Raw genomic sequence first — 13,461 nt, 5'->3', positions numbered from 1 at the left:
ATGAGTGATAAATAGGTTGGTACATCTTATTATTTATAGTGGTACTTTTAGTTACTAACATTATTACTTTTAGGTAAAAATAATGTTACTATCTTTAGTGACATATTTGATATAGGGATTGAAGTGGTGATAGATGATGTGACAATTGCATATATAGGGTCCAATCAAGTGTATTTATTTGCTTGCTTGTATAGGTCACAACCTGCTTGCAATTGTGGTTGAAGGGTAATATTGGAAGCCAAAGGGACATTTTGAATAATAATTTGGGAAAAAGCATTCATCAGACATAGCAAGTATTTCCCAGCATTGCTGCTTATTTATCAAGCAAATTACATTATTATTTTCACACCAAACCTCCAAATTCACCACGTACGTATCGTATATACTGGATGGTGAACTTCATAGGGCTAACACAAGCTCTTACTGATTACAATTGGATACTGTCCTACTGACCCTTTTACTCTGATACCTTGAAATGAGAAATTTGGAGGTTTTCCACGTCAAGCTTCTTGAAATTACTGCGCCTTCTCGCAGCAAAGAACTTTCCCCAGTTGTATGCTCTGTAATTTTGCTTTTCCCCTTTCGTCAGCTCCTCCAAGGGCTTCACCCAAACATGCTGCCCGGGATTGAAAAAGACCGGAATCGAAAACCTTTCCCTCTCTGAATTCACCATCACCCTGTGCTCCACACTTTCATAAGTATCATTGCTCCAGACCTGGTTTAATATCAGTATAATTAGCCAAATGGGTGTAACTGAGTCAAACAGTACTGATAAGCATGTACTTATAATTCAATGTTCTTGGGTGGTACCTGAATTATATCCCCAACATTGATGATATAAGCATCTGGGGTGGGCTTAACTCGAATCCATTCTCCATCGGTTTTTCGCTTTACTTCCAACCCTCCGACATCATCCTGAGCAAGGATGGTTAAGGCTCCGCCATCCTTGTGGCGACCAACGCCCAGAGCTAGGTGAGGGATGGGGCAAGGTGGGTAGTGATTGAGGCGGATGAAGTTCGTTGATTCTTCAAAGAAAAGATTGAATCTGTTTTCTGGCAAACCTAAACTCAACGAGATGAGTCCCAACAGCTTGAAAGCTAATTTTTCCATTTCTCTAGCATACTCTTCACATACCTCCCTATATAAATCAGTTCAATTAGAACAAAAAAGATAAGTAATTCACTGTAGTGATTGTGCCTTAGCTGGTGAAATTTGTACCTTAATTCAGGAGGGTACTGAGGCCACTGATTGGTCAGCTCTTTGAGCTCCTTGTCGTCAGGATCAGGCGAAACAGGGATCACGGTGGGGGTTGATACCACGAAATCAAAGACTTCCTTCCAGTCCCTAACGTTCTTGGTAAGCTCGGAATCAAAATACCCCAAAGGATTCACCTCATCTCTACTCACCTTCCTCTTCTCCTCCAATGGCAGAGCGAAGAATTTTCTAGCCGCATCCTCAATTTTCCGGCGAGACTCCGAGGGCACCCCATGGTTGATTACTTGAAAGAAGCCCCAATTCTTGGATGCATCAGCTATTTGAGAAACATGGTTGGAAGCATTGGCGGAAGAGAGATCAATGAGGGGTGTTGGGACGTCATTTGTTTTGAGTATATTTGGCTCTGTGCCAGTCAAGGGCGTCACAGAGTGGCCTCCCCAGGATTCAAACCCAAGTCCAAGACTTAAGGACGATAAGGTTGCCCTCCTGGTACCATCTGTGCTGCACGTCCCAACAAGGGGGATGCCTTCAGCTTCGATAACAGCGAGCTTAGGCCTATGTTGGGTGTCTTGGATGAAGGCTGGATCGACCTCTCCCATGGCTGTGGCTGTGGCTGCAGGTGAAGATGGTGACGGGAACTTGGGCCACTTGGCAGGCGGTTTTTGTAGTGTGGTGGGGTTGGTTTAGTACATTGAACCTGGACATAATTTGGGTTACGTTTTAAGGTTTGGTTGAGGGTGTGACCTCATGGATTGCGCATATATTAATGATAATTGGTCAAGTGATACTGCAGTCCCAAAGGGAATCTCTCTCAATGATTTTACCGACAGCTCCCTCCACGTTCAAATGTTTGATCCGTATTTGAATTGGAGTCTAATGCTCTGATCAAAGACACCTTTCGCTTAGTCGATCAGTGTTTGATTACTAAATAAGATGGTATCACAAATATTTTTGAATTCTAGGTCAAAGTTAACGAGCGTCATCAATTTGATTTTATAAGATAAATTGTTTAGAAATACTTTTAAAAATGATTCTTAAAAAATATTTTTTTAAGTTTAAAAACCATTTTTAAAACACTTTTATAATTTTTTAGAATAAAGGTTTATTTAAAAACTTATATTATTATAAACTTATTTTTTATTTTTTTAATATTTTTTAAATAATTTTTATATATAATATTTTATTTTCAACCATTTTTTATATTTATTCTTTTTTTTTTTTAAAAAGGTAAAACTATTAAAAATACTTAAAATAAGTTATCAACAAATGCCTAATTGTCATGACAATTTTCAAAAACATGTTTTAAAAACAATTGAAAATCAAAGTATTTTCATATTGCTTTATTCTCAAAAACAAAAAATTATTCTTGGTAACGGTTCCAAATGTATCCTTCATTTGGTTATCTTATTATATAAGTTTTAAAATAAAATACAAAAAATAATTTTCAATGATAATTTGTTATGGTTTTATCCAAAAATTTGATATTTTTAATTAATTAATTTATTGATACGTATATTCCCACACATATTTTCATAAATGGAACCATATAAAAAAATATTGAATTAAAAAAAATAACACATGAAATGTGGAAAAAACAAAACACAATAATGGTGAAATTATGATTTGTTCAAAAGAAGAAAATAATAGTTAGATTGATTTGAAATTTGTTAGAATCTTTTCTTTTTTTTCTTGAATTAATGTGGAAGTTTCATGACAAGTAAGAAGAAACAACAAGAATCTTAATTTTTTTTTTTAAAAAAAAGAATCCCGAATGTTCAAGAAAAATGCAAGAGTTTAAAAAAAAAAGTAGAGTAGAGTTTTTAGTGAGAAAAAGGTAAGATTAAAAATGTCTTATAACAAGAAAAATTAATTAAATCATTAGTTAGCCATTTGGTCTCATTCTTACACAACGACTTCTCTCATGGCTGCCCAACATGTATGAATAGCTCTCTACAACAAATAAGGTGCACTTAATTAAAAAGTTGTTTAATTTAAAGATGTTCGAGAATGAGAACTTCAAGTAGCACTTGAATGAATTTAATGAGATCACAGATTAATTAAATTTGATGATAAGATTCAAGCTTTATTAATCCTCAATTAATTGTCTGAGAGTTGGAAAGACACAATTAGTAGTTCATCCAGAAAAATCAAAATTGGTGTTCTTGAAAGTAGTATACATGATTATAACCGAGGAGATTAGGAAGCATGAAGAAGGGTTTTCCGATTCATGATCAACATTAAACATGGAGAGCAAAGGTAGAAATCAAAATAAAGGTAACAGGTGTGATAAATCCAAATCGAAGAATGATAGGTTGAAATATAGAAATTCCATAAATTCCTAACACCAGACAAGTAAGAAAGATATCAAATGTTAGAATTGTGATTGGAGCTAAAATATGTGCTCTAATGACATATATTTGATATGATTTCTGCACCATAAGACACTCAAATCATCTAACTCTACCCAAATTGATGCTATGGCCTTAACCACGAGTTTAACTTGTATTTGGAGATTCATCTTAGGTTTAAGGGAATAAAAAGGTACAAGTTGAATCACTTTAGATTTTGAAAGAATAAGAAGGGGTTAAATGAGAAAATGAACAAGTCAAGACTCATGAAATATGAGGAAAGGCAAGATGAAGATATCACGAGTTTGAGAGATAAGGAATGACCATTATGAAGTAAGAAATAAGGCATACAAACATAGAAAATGAGGCATGAAGCTAAATTCATCAAGTTTGCATGGAAATTTGGGACCCAAAATCTGGTGGTAACATGTACTCTAACTTTAAGATGAAATTTGAAGCATTTCCCAAAGTCCATTTTAGGCAAGCTATATATTGTTTTGAAGCTCAGGAAGTTAGGAATTCAAAGCTTTAAATGATGTGCAAATTAGAGGTAAATAAAGAAGTTATGCACATTTAAAGCAAACTGGTTAGAGAGGAAAACTGAGTTCAAAATTGGTAACTTGGATTTGAAATGATTTTTGTCCATTTAAACTCAGAGGAATGAAATAAAACTTTTGGAATAGGCTAAGTTTGAATCTCTCTACCTATTTCAAACAAGAAGCATACATTTCAAAGCTAAACGAACATGCATGGGCAATGAGTGTGTTCGAAATTCATTGTGAATTTTGAACTCACCTTGTTGATTTCAAATTGGACCATTTATTTCCCACTTATGAGTTCAAAATTGATTTGGAACTCACCCAAATTTCGAACTCAACCACTAGTGACCGATTTTGAGCTCCGAGACATGTCAAAATGAGTTTCAAATGCCTCTATCCAATTCAAAATGCATCATACTCATTTAGAACTCGTAATTTTTGGGGCTTTTTTTAAAAGTTATTTATGACTTTTTGTTGTAATAAGTGGCCAATGAGAGTGTACCACATGTTAAGTCATTGAAGTTACTATATAAACTCTTTTAATTCTAGAGTTTAGGTGATTTTCCAAGAGTTAGACATTTTGTATGGAAGAATACAAGAACTTTGGTTTATTTCTTTTATTTTTATTGAATATATTGTTTGTAGTTTCTTTTGATTCAAATTATGAATTTTTACACTATTATGGATTGTGAATGTGACATTACCCCTAAGAGAGGATAAAAAGCTAACTTGGGGCTTAAAACATAAAAACCTAACGGTTAGAAAATTTATAAGGACACTAGGTAAATTATTATAATAATAAGATTACTTAATGGTTGAGTTACAATTTATTAATTTTTTATCCTATCATTGTGAGTTAGTTTGGAGAATAATATAGTAGGTTATTATTCGATACTAGTGATTCTTGGTAACTCTTTATCATTAGTTATCCTGATTTTCCTTATGGTTATCTGCCCCAAAACAAAGCTATAAGGAGTAGGAAATGTTAAAAAGCCAAACCTTAAAATGATTGTAATCTCATTCATTTGATGGCTTTAAGAATTTGTTTTTTGTTAAAAAAAAAAATAGGTTTTAGATGTAATTTTGAGTTATAAGGCTCAAGTTGATCGTAAGCGACCAAGAATTCTAAAACCTTAAGATCACTCTTGATTACTACTCAAAAAGTGCAATTTCATAGCTTATAATTAACTCTTTTAAACACTTTTGAGTAGTAGTTATTGCCTTTTAACCCAATTAACATGTTAAGGACCCTTGCAATCATTTCTAATCAAATTGTGTAAGTTTTGGTGTTTTTGTTAGTAATTTGATCACCAAAACAATCCAAGAATGAGGGAGAATTGTATATAGTTCATGGCAAAGCTTTTGGAAGCTCAAATTCATGAAGAACCAAGCTTTGGAGCTCCATAGCCCTTTGCCAAAGTCGTTCAAAGTATGCAAGGAGAGAAGCAAGGAGAAGAGGAAAACAGAGTGAAGAAAACAGAGGACAAGCAGCTTCAGTCTTCATGCGCACTTTTGGAGCACTTCCCGAAGTCCATTTTCTACATTCTATATACCATTTCAAAGCTCAGGAAGTCAAGAATCCAATGATTCAAACGGTGCGCGATTCGGAGTTGAAACGAAGGAGTTACAGCCATTGCAAGCAGATCACTCCAAAGTGTTGCGAAATCAGCCTTTTGTTGCGAGAATTTCGCAGCCTTTTTGTACAGTGCTATGGAATTCCTCCTGAAGCTACCCGATACATGCCGCAAGCTGGAACACTGAGAACCTCAAGGTGGAAGCCAATTTCGCAGCCCTCTTGAGTGTCTGCGAAATCTCGCAGACACCATTTTCACCTGCGAAATGTCCTTAGTGCTTCCTGATATTTGTGCACCGACTCTTTTAGATCTTTTCTTCAGATATTTTTGTATAAATTTCCATTCTTCTCCTTGTAAGCCACCAACCACAAGATTTCTTAGCTAGGAAGGTTGGAAAAACTCCTCTATATATATTCCCTTGCATCCAATGTAATCATATATATCATATATAGAATATACAGAGCCTTGCTCTGTTTTTCCTTCTCTTTCATTTTTCATTTACTTTTCTTTCTAGCCAACCAAACTCTGAGGATTTTTCCACAGAGGATGAGAGGCTAAGCTTTTTGTCTCTTGGAGTGAGGAAAGCCGGGTAAGTTTCCACATGCATAATTTGGAAGTTTTGTTGTTTTAGTTTTTAATGAAGAGAAAGTGTGACCCGTTAGTGATTTTTATCTTTTTAGTTAACTTAAAACGCCTTTAAATCACCTGGGCCAACACTTGGTAAGGCAAGTGATTTCCAACCATGGAAATGCACTAGTTTACCCCTTGCGAGCCTTTGGGAGGTGACTTGAAGGTAGGATTTTCTAGAATAGCCAACACTTGGTAAGCTTTTGGACTCCTAGGAGACATCCATTAGTTATCTCTTGCGAGCTTGAGAAGGGAAGTCCAAGGTTAAAGATCACCTTGAATGGTAAGTGCTCGTGAGAGGCATGAACCATTGCAAGTTGCATCAGTGAGAGGGATTTAGTGTTTGAATCCATTAATGGGAAGCATCTGTACAACACCGGTTGGAGAAGGAACTATATGTTAATTCTCTAATGCGAGGAAAATAAACAAGTGACCGGAACCCTCCATTTTGTATGAGGAACGAGCCTAGTGATCTGAACTCCAAGAAACATCTTTTCTTTATAAGTTAAAATCAGTTACTATTTTTAGTTAGCTTAAAACCAAACCTTTTTCATTTAAACATCTTTATGTTTTCTTTTAAAGCTAACCTTGAAATGAAAAGGCACCAATTCATCTTTGAATTAATATCAATTGTGAAGTGAAAACCCATCCCAGTGAACGATCCTAGAGCCACTATGCTATAGTAGCTTTGTCTTTGCTACCCTAGTATATGGTGTAATAGGTTATAAATTTTGTTGATCAATCCCTCAATCAAGGAGCACCAGCTGGACACGAATCAGCTGAGACACCAAGTGGGCACGAATCAAATGGCGCCGTTGCCGGGGATCGAACCCCGAATCAGATGGTGTCATTGCCACTGCCGCTGCTAGGGACGAATCAAATGGCGCCGTTGCCGGGGATCGAACCCCGAATCAGATGGTGTCATTGCCACTGCCGCTGCTAGGGACGAATCAAATGGCGCCGTTGCCGGGGATGGTGCCACTTTACAGTGATATCACCTTTTTAGAGTACTTGTGATCTTCATCACAAGTTTGGTGACTTTTCTTTTCCTTTAACTAACTCTTTTTATTTCTTTATTGTTCATATTTTAGTATACCTTTTATTTAGTTTTTAGTTTACCTTAATTTTCTTTCTTTGAATTGTTTTTCTTTTGTTTTCTTTTGTGTTCTCTGTTTTTAATTCACAAATTGCTAGTTGTGCATGCCATATTGAATACCATAGCAGAGGAAGCCATGAACTTCATGAGTTATGTGGTTGAAGTTTCAAGAGGATGGGATGAACCAAATGCTAGAGATATGGGAAGAATGACATCTCAACCTAAAGCTAAGGGTGAGATGTATATTTTGAATGATGGTATGAACATGAAGGCAGAAATTGCAGCTATGGAAAGGAGATTGGAAGAGCTAGAAATGACAAATATGCAACCAGTGCAAGCCATCTCTCAAACACCATTGCAAGCTATGCCTTGTGCCATTTGTCGATCATATGAGCACTTGGTGGATGAGTGTCCTACCATTCTAGTCGAGAGGGAAATGTTTGGTGATTGCAACACCTACAATTCCAATTGGAGGGACCATCCAAATTTCTCTTGGAAACCACAGCCACCTCAGTATCAGCAACCTACTCAAACACCACAGCAAGCCTCAAACCTTGAACAAGCTATGGTGAATCTTTGCAAGGTAGTAGGAGATTTTGTGGGAAAGCAAGAAGCCACCAATGCTCGAGTGGATCAAAGAATGGACAGAGTGGATCAAAGAATGGACAGAATGGAGAGTATGTTGAACAAAAGAATGGATGAAATGCAAAATGATATGGCCCAAAAGTTAGATATTCTCCAAGATTCAATCTCAAGGTTAGCCAACCTCAACACAATGCAAGAGAAAGAAAACTCTCCTTCTCAACCTTATCAAAATTCCATGAGTATCCATGAAATGGAGGCTAAGGAGGGAGAACCTTCACAAAAGAAGGAAATTGAAGAAGTGATCACTCTGAGGAGTGGTAAAGAGGTTGATCTGCCCACATGCAAGCTAGAGCATAAGGTAGAGAGTGAAACAGAGAAAGAAAAGAGGGAGGAAATCAAAGGAAAGAAAAAGGGGAAAAGCATAGAGAAAGATGGCTATGATGTTAATGTACAAAAAGAATCACAGAGGATAGTCATCAAGGAAGAATTGATGAAAAAACACATGCCTCCACCTTTTCTCCAAGCTTTGTATGGCAAGATCATACAGAGAAAGTCCCAAGTGGGAGATGCAAACTTCATATGGGATCCGGGCAAGCTAAATCAGGATCAAATTTTTTGATGGACTTAGTCTTTTTAAAGACTAGCTAGTCCATATCCTTTTGTTTTGTTTTTTTAGTTGTTTTAATTTTAATTTCAATGCTTTAATTTTGATTTCAATGCTTTAATTCTGTTTGTTTTGATGTAATATAGGTTTTTGGATGATCAAAATCAAGAGGAATTGCAAAGAAATTGAAGAAAAAAAAATCGGAGCAAAATCGGAGCAAAATTGGAGTCAAACGGAGCGAAAACAGGGGAAAAACAGGGGAAAAACAGGGGTCTGCGAGATTTCGCAGCCTCTGCGAAATCGGCATTTTGTTGCCAAACCATTCCGCAACACTGTAGAAGTCTCTGCGAGGGCATTTCGCAGCTGCGAAACCAAATTTGGCACACGAGTGCCACTTCGCAGCACAGGAGCCCCCATTTCGCAACTGCGAAAGCGGCTGCGAACCACCAAAGCATGAAATCCTCCATTTCGCAGGGAAAGCTCCATTTGGCAGGGTATTTCGCAGCTGCGAAAGTGAATTTGGCACACGAGTGCCACTTCGCAGTACAGTAGCATCCATTTCGCAGCTGCGAAACGCATTGCGAAGTGGTAAAGGCTGATTTCGCAACAAAAGTCCCATTCCGCAGGGTATTTCGCGGCTGCGAAGCTGGTTTTGGCACACGAGTGCCATTTCGCAGCACAGTGACCCTCATTTCGCAGCTGCGAAATGGCTGCGAAGTTCCAAAACGTGAAAAATCCCAATTTCACAGCCGCACCCATTTCGGCAACTGTTGGACACATCTCGATCACTTCCCGAAGCTCAAATTATGCATATGATATCTCGTTTCAAAGCTTGGGAAGTCAGGAGTCCATAGCTTCAAATGGTGCTCGATTTGGATTTGAAACGGAAAAGTTATGGCCGTTTGAAGAAGACTGTGCAAACCATGAGCGGAAATGTCGCACCTCAATTTCGCTACTGTTGGACACATTTTTGAAGCACTTCCTGGAGCTCAAATTATGCATACAATATCTCGTTTCAAAGCTTGGGAAGTCAGGAGTCCAGCGCTTCAAACGGTATGCGATTTGGAGGTGAATTGAAGAAGTTATGGTCGTTTGAAGATAAGCGCGCAAAGCTGAACGGGAATTTCGCAACCGAGACGCCATTTGGAAGGGTGTTTCGCAGCTGCGAAACCACTTTTTGGCACACGAGTGCCATTTGCAGCACAGTTCCCCTCATTTTGAAGCTGCGATACACCTGTGAAATAACCTTTGAGCTGCGAAATCACTTTTAAGCTGAGAAATGGGTTGCGAGAATTCCCCTGCTCTACGAAATCCACCCCCTGCTGCGAAAATGCTCCAAGCTTCAAAAATGGGCTGCGAAATTGCTCATTGCCTACGAAATGATCTCCAAGCTTTGAAATGGTTGCGAAATCACCTCCAAGCTTAGAAATGGCCTTCAAATTGCGAAATTGACTTGTGAAATGGAGGGTGATTTGCAAAAACACCTTGCAAAGCCAAGGGAAGTTGCTAAAATGCCATCAGAGCCCTGCAACCATGCATATGAAGAGGAGAGCCTCGCACACCCTGGGATCACACACACAAAGTCTCTCACTCCATTTCTGACCTCCTTAAACCATCAAATCTCATAGCTCCAGCTGAGAGCTCCAATTGAGGAGACTATGCCACTTAAGGAGACTACTTGAACAGAGGCCAAAGTCCTGATCCAACCCACTCAAGAGGCCATCACAGACACATCAGCTCCACAAGACCTTACCATTACTTGATCATCTTTTTATTTTTTTGTCTTTACATATTATATTAGTATACATAATTCCATGTTTTGATGTCTTACATTTTGGAATTGGATGTATTACTGATGATACATCATACATAGACATCAATTTTTGTTTAAACTTAGCATTTTTCTATTTCCTCTACTCACTAACTCTTATGTTTTCTTTGAAACATGTGGTTTCTCCTATACGACTCAAACTCCATGTCACTCAGGAGGTACCACTTCCTCCCTATTTTTTAATCGCTTTTGTCACATTGAGGACAATGTTCAACTTGGTTGGGGGGAGAGTTGAGGAAGTAAGTATTGTTAATAATGCTAAGTTATTTTGGTAATTTAGTTGCTTTTTGCTTAATTTTAAAAATTTTTGCTTTAAACTCCATGGATATTAAGGATTAACTCTCAAAATTAAATGAGAGAAGTCAAGTTTCAACTTGATTACAGGAGTCTTAGAGTTTGTATTATGCTCTTTTAAAAGTTGATGAATTGTTGAAACTCCCATTGCATGCAAACTTATCTCTTCCACCTTAAGCTATTCGCACACACATACATTAGATTCCGGTTATAAGATGTGAAACTATCTCACCCTCTAAGCTTGAGAAATCATAATTTGACACCTTTAACCTCTCTTTAATAGTGTTGGGACACCTCATAAAGACCAATGAGTCTTTGAAAAAATAGAAAAAAAGAAAAAAGAAAAAGAAAAAAAAAAAAAAAAGAATAAACTTCTTTACTTGCCTTGAAACCTGAGCATGGTCCGAAGGGGTGGCGAAAGCCTTTAAAGCCTGGTGCCCTAAGCCTTTATTGGTTGGGAGTCACCGATCCTCTGCTTGTTACATGGGTGAATTGGTTAAGTTTAGTAAGTGAAAAGAATTGTGAATAAGAGGTGCGTTCCTAGCCTATCAAGAGATGGTTAATTTTGCTAAGCTTAAAGAAAGACTTAGGTTGGGGGGAGATGATAGTTATCCATACTATACTCGAAAGCTAATCACATTAACACTTAGCTTTTAGTGGAAGAATTTGATTTGGATCTTTTGAGAGTGGAAATTCTTTTGATGCTTAAACTTGCATAATATCCATTCTTTGTACTCTAAGATCAAGTGAATGCTTTGACAACTCTTATTATAGGTTGAGTTTCACATCTTTATTGATCCATGGATGTCCATCATGCCACTCATATCATTTTTTGGAGTGATTTGCATGATCCCTTTTATGTATATTATTATAGTTACTTAGTTTTTATCTCCTTCATTGCTAAGGGACTAGCAATATGTCGGTTGGGGGGAGTGATTACTACTCAAAAAGTGCAATTTCATAGCTTATAATTAACTCTTTTAAACACTTTTGAGTAGTAGTTATTGCCTTTTAACCCAATTAACATGTTAAGGACCCTTGCAATCATTTCTAATCAAATTGTGTAAGTTTTGGTGTTTTTGTTAGTAATTTGATCACCAAAACAATCCAAGAATGAGGGAGAATTGTATATAGTTCATGGCAAAGCTTTTGGAAGCTCAAATTCATGAAGAACCAAGCTTTGGAGCTCCATAGCCCTTTGCCAAAGTCGTTCAAAGTATGCAAGGAGAGAAGCAAGGAGAAGAGGAAAACAGAGTGAAGAAAACAGAGGACAAGCAGCTTCAGTCTTCATGCGCACTTTTGGAGCACTTCCCGAAGTCCATTTTCTACATTCTATATACCATTTCAAAGCTCAGGAAGTCAAGAATCCAATGCTTCAAACGGTGCGCGATTCGGAGTTGAAACGAAGGAGTTACAGCCATTGCAAGCAGATCACTCCAAAGTGTTGCGAAATCAGCCTTTTGTTGCGAGAATTTCGCAGCCTTTTTGTACAGTGCTATGGAATTCCTCCTGAAGCTACCCGATACATGCCGCAAGCTGGAACACTGAGAACCTCAAGGTGGAAGCCAATTTCGCAGCCCTCTTGAGTGTCTGCGAAATCTCGCAGACACCATTTTCACCTGCGAAATGTCCTTAGTGCTTCCTGATATTTGTGCACCGACTCTTTTAGATCTTTTCTTCAGATATTTTTGTATAAATTTCCATTCTTCTCCTTGTAAGCCACCAACCACAAGATTTCTTAGCTAGGAAGGTTGGAAAAACTCCTCTATATATATTCCCTTGCATCCAATGTAATCATATATATCATATATAGAATATACAGAGCCTTGCTCTGTTTTTCCTTCTCTTTCATTTTTCATTTACTTTTCTTTCTAGCCAACCAAACTCTGAGGATTTTTCCACAGAGGATGAGAGGCTAAGCTTTTTGTCTCTTGGAGTGAGGAAAGCCGGGTAAGTTTCCACATGCATAATTTGGAAGTTTTGTTGTTTTAGTTTTTAATGAAGAGAAAGTGTGACCCGTTAGTGATTTTTATCTTTTTAGTTAACTTAAAACGCCTTTAAATCACCTGGGCCAACACTTGGTAAGGCAAGTGATTTCCAACCATGGAAATGCACTAGTTTACCCCTTGCGAGCCTTTGGGAGGTGACTTGAAGGTAGGATTTTCTAGAATAGCCAACACTTGGTAAGCTTTTGGACTCCTAGGAGACATCCATTAGTTATCTCTTGCGAGCTTGAGAAGGGAAGTCCAAGGTTAAAGATCACCTTGAATGGTAAGTGCTCGTGAGAGGCATGAACCATTGCAAGTTGCATCAGTGAGAGGGATTTAGTGTTTGAATCCATTAATGGGAAGCATCTGTACAACACCGGTTGGAGAAGGAACTATATGTTAATTCTCTAATGCGAGGAAAATAAACAAGTGACCGGAACCCTCCATTTTGTATGAGGAACGAGCCTAGTGATCTGAACTCCAAGAAACATCTTTTCTTTATAAGTTAAAATCAGTTACTATTTTTAGTTAGCTTAAAACCAAACCTTTTTCATTTAAACATCTTTATGTTTTCTTTTAAAGCTAACCTTGAAATGAAAAGGCACCAATTCATCTTTGAATTAATATCAATTGTGAAGTGAAAACCCATCCCAGTGAACGATCCTAGAGCCACTATGCTATAGTAGCTTTGTCTTTGCTACCCTAGTATATGGTGTAATAGGTTATAAATTTTGTTGATCAATCCCTCAATCAAGGAGCA

The 13,461-nt window shown here is 37.5% G+C and overlaps 1 protein-coding gene across 1 annotated transcript; it reads right to left on the bottom strand.

Moving 5' to 3' along the window:
* Window positions 1-262: 262 nt before the first annotated feature.
* Window positions 263-1,863, bottom strand: LOC100253819 (jasmonate-induced oxygenase 2). The gene is made up of 4 exons (XM_059735886.1): window positions 1,709-1,863; window positions 1,219-1,618; window positions 811-1,138; window positions 263-715 (listed from the first exon to the last, which is right to left on the bottom strand). Exons 1-4 carry the CDS (start codon window positions 1,812-1,814, stop codon window positions 458-460), a joined length of 1,092 nt encoding a protein of 363 aa, XP_059591869.1. The 5' UTR covers window positions 1,815-1,863; the 3' UTR covers window positions 263-457.
* Between the last annotated feature and the right edge of the window lie 11,598 nt (window positions 1,864-13,461).

This window comes from Vitis vinifera, chromosome 3 (genome assembly GCF_030704535.1).
Source record: "Vitis vinifera cultivar Pinot Noir 40024 chromosome 3, ASM3070453v1".
NCBI classification, from domain to species: domain Eukaryota; kingdom Viridiplantae; phylum Streptophyta; class Magnoliopsida; order Vitales; family Vitaceae; genus Vitis; species Vitis vinifera.
The sequence above is the reverse complement of the archived record's forward strand: the minus strand, read 5'-3'. Positions and strand labels throughout refer to the sequence as shown.

Excerpts from the sequence above, each read along its gene's own strand:
- LOC100253819 (XM_059735886.1), bottom strand. The coding sequence starts at position 1,814 with ATGGGAGAGGTCGATCCAGCCTTCATCCAAGACACCCAACATAGGCCT. Across the intron at positions 1,619-1,708 it reads TGGGACGTGCAGCACAGATG|AGCCAAATATACTCAAAACA; the intron begins GTACCAGGAGGG and ends TGACTGGCACAG. Across the intron at positions 1,139-1,218 it reads CAGTACCCTCCTGAATTAAG|GGAGGTATGTGAAGAGTATG; the intron begins GTACAAATTTCA and ends TGATTTATATAG.